At 37.8% G+C, this 2,128-nt stretch overlaps 1 protein-coding gene across 1 annotated transcript; it reads left to right on the top strand.

The window, feature by feature from the left end:
• The first annotated feature begins 750 nt into the window (after nucleotides 1-750).
• Nucleotides 751-1,686, top strand: LOC103554256 (olfactory receptor 51B2-like). Its single transcript, XM_008525235.2, has one exon. It carries the CDS (start codon nucleotides 751-753, stop codon nucleotides 1,684-1,686), a length of 936 nt encoding a protein of 311 aa, XP_008523457.2.
• The last annotated feature ends 442 nt before the right edge of the window (nucleotides 1,687-2,128 follow it).

Genomic DNA, 2,128 nt, shown 5'->3' with positions numbered 1-2,128 from the left:
GAAATTCTTAGAGTTGTGCTTCTCAGACATTGCTGTGCACTTGTATCATCTGGGGATTGCAATAAAATGCAAATTTTGATTCAGTGGGTTGGAGGTGGATCTAAGGCTGCATATCTAAACAGGTCCACATGCTTGTTACTGGCTGCTCTGTGGCTCACACTTCTGGAAGCCAACTTACGCTCTAAAAAATAGTAACTTTTGGAGTAACAAAGTAATGGTAAGTGATGGTGATGCTGTCGTGTTCCATAAAACATTGACATTTAATTTCAAAAAGAAACAAAATAAAGTTTTTCTAAGTGGAAAAAGTATGTCTTTATCATGATTGTGAAACATAAAATCAAAATTAATTGCATTTAAAGAGTCAGCGATCAAATAAGGTTATTATCCATTTGTACCTATTTGTTTGTGGTTATCCCTGTTGCTATAAATAGTTTTAAGCATATACACAGTAGTAGGGGCTGATGATTAAAGAAAAAAGAATAGATAACTTTCTTTTATTTCAGAAAATTTTAGCTATTAACCTGTATTTTCTTCTAATTATGGAGAGACCAACATTCTTCATCTCAAGTATTCCTGGCAAATCTCTACTCTTCTGCAGGAAAATGCCTGCAGATTAAATTGATTATACCAATTAATTATCTCCAAGTATGAAGATTATGATTAAGGCTGCTTTGATACATTACCCATTAAAAAATATGGGTTCCTGTGTGAAAGGATTTTAGAAAGCTGCTCTCCACCTGTGGGCATACTATGTGGTCCAATATTAGTGCTGCTCCCTTTTTGCTGACTGGATTTCCAGGTCTGGAGGAAGCTCATCCCTGGATCTCGATCCTATTCTTTGTAGTGTATGTCTCTGTGCTTCTTGTCAATGGCACTCTGCTCTACCTCATCAAGGATAACCACAGTCTCCATGAACCCATGTACTATTTCCTTGCCATGCTGGCAGGCACAGATCTGATGGTGACACTGACCACAATGCCAACTGTAATGGGTGTCTTATGGGTGAATCACCGGGAGATCAGCCAGGGATCCTGCTTCCTGCAGGCCTACATCATTCACTCTCTTTCCATTGTGGAATCAGGTGTCTTGCTTGCCATGGCTTATGACCGTTTCATTGCCATCCGCACCCCTTTGATGTATACCTCTATCCTTACCAACTATTGGGTGATGAAGGTAGGACTAGGTGTATTGATGAGAGGCTTTTTATCCCTTTTGCCCCCAATTCTGCCACTCTCTTGGTTCCCATATTGTCATTCCCATGTTCTTTCCCACGCCTTTTGCCTCCACCAAGATGTCATGAAACTTGCCTGTGCTGATATTACATTTAATCGTGTATTCCCTGTTATTCTGGTGGCTTTGACTTTCTTCCTTGATGTTCTGATTATACTCTTCTCTTATATCCTAATCCTTAAGACAGTTATGGGCGTTGCCTCTAGAGAGGAACGAACTAAGGCCTTTAACACTTGTGTCTCCCACATTAGCTGTGTCCTAGTCTTTTATATTACTGTGATCGGCCTGACTTTCATCCACAGGTTTGGGAAGCATGCACCACATGTGGTCCACATTACCATGAGCTATGTCTACTTTCTCTTTCCTCCATTTATGAACCCCATTATCTACAGCATCAAGATAAAGCAGATTCAGAGAAGCATCATTCGCCTGTTTTCTGTGCGCAGTAGGGCTTGAGTTTTTATTTGAAAATCTTGAGAGCTCCAGGATTTCTGGGTCTTTTGAATAATTGGAAGGGTTTTATATACCTAATCTTCCTTTTATCAGAGTTAAATAGGCTTTAATTATTACATAAAGCTACAAGCTAAATTGAGAAGGAATGAAATTAATATGTATATATATATTTAAATGAATATACATACCATATAGATGTCTATATGTAAATACATATAGACATATAATCACATATTTATACATTCTGATAGATGATAGAGATAGATATGTTGATATGTATGTTTATATATATGTAGATATAGAGAGAGATTCTAGGAAAGTAGAATTGGGAGATAAAGGATATAGACAATTTCTCTAATAAGGCAGAGAAGATAGGGCAAATCAGATTCCCTATTAATAACAACTGCAAGTAGTAGTTCAGAAAAGGTCAGCTAAATGTCGAACC

Source organism: Equus przewalskii, chromosome 6 (assembly GCF_037783145.1).
Source record: "Equus przewalskii isolate Varuska chromosome 6, EquPr2, whole genome shotgun sequence".
Lineage (NCBI taxonomy): Eukaryota > Metazoa > Chordata > Mammalia > Perissodactyla > Equidae > Equus > Equus przewalskii.
Note: the sequence above shows the minus strand (reverse complement) of the source record. Positions and strands in the feature narration are given on the sequence as shown.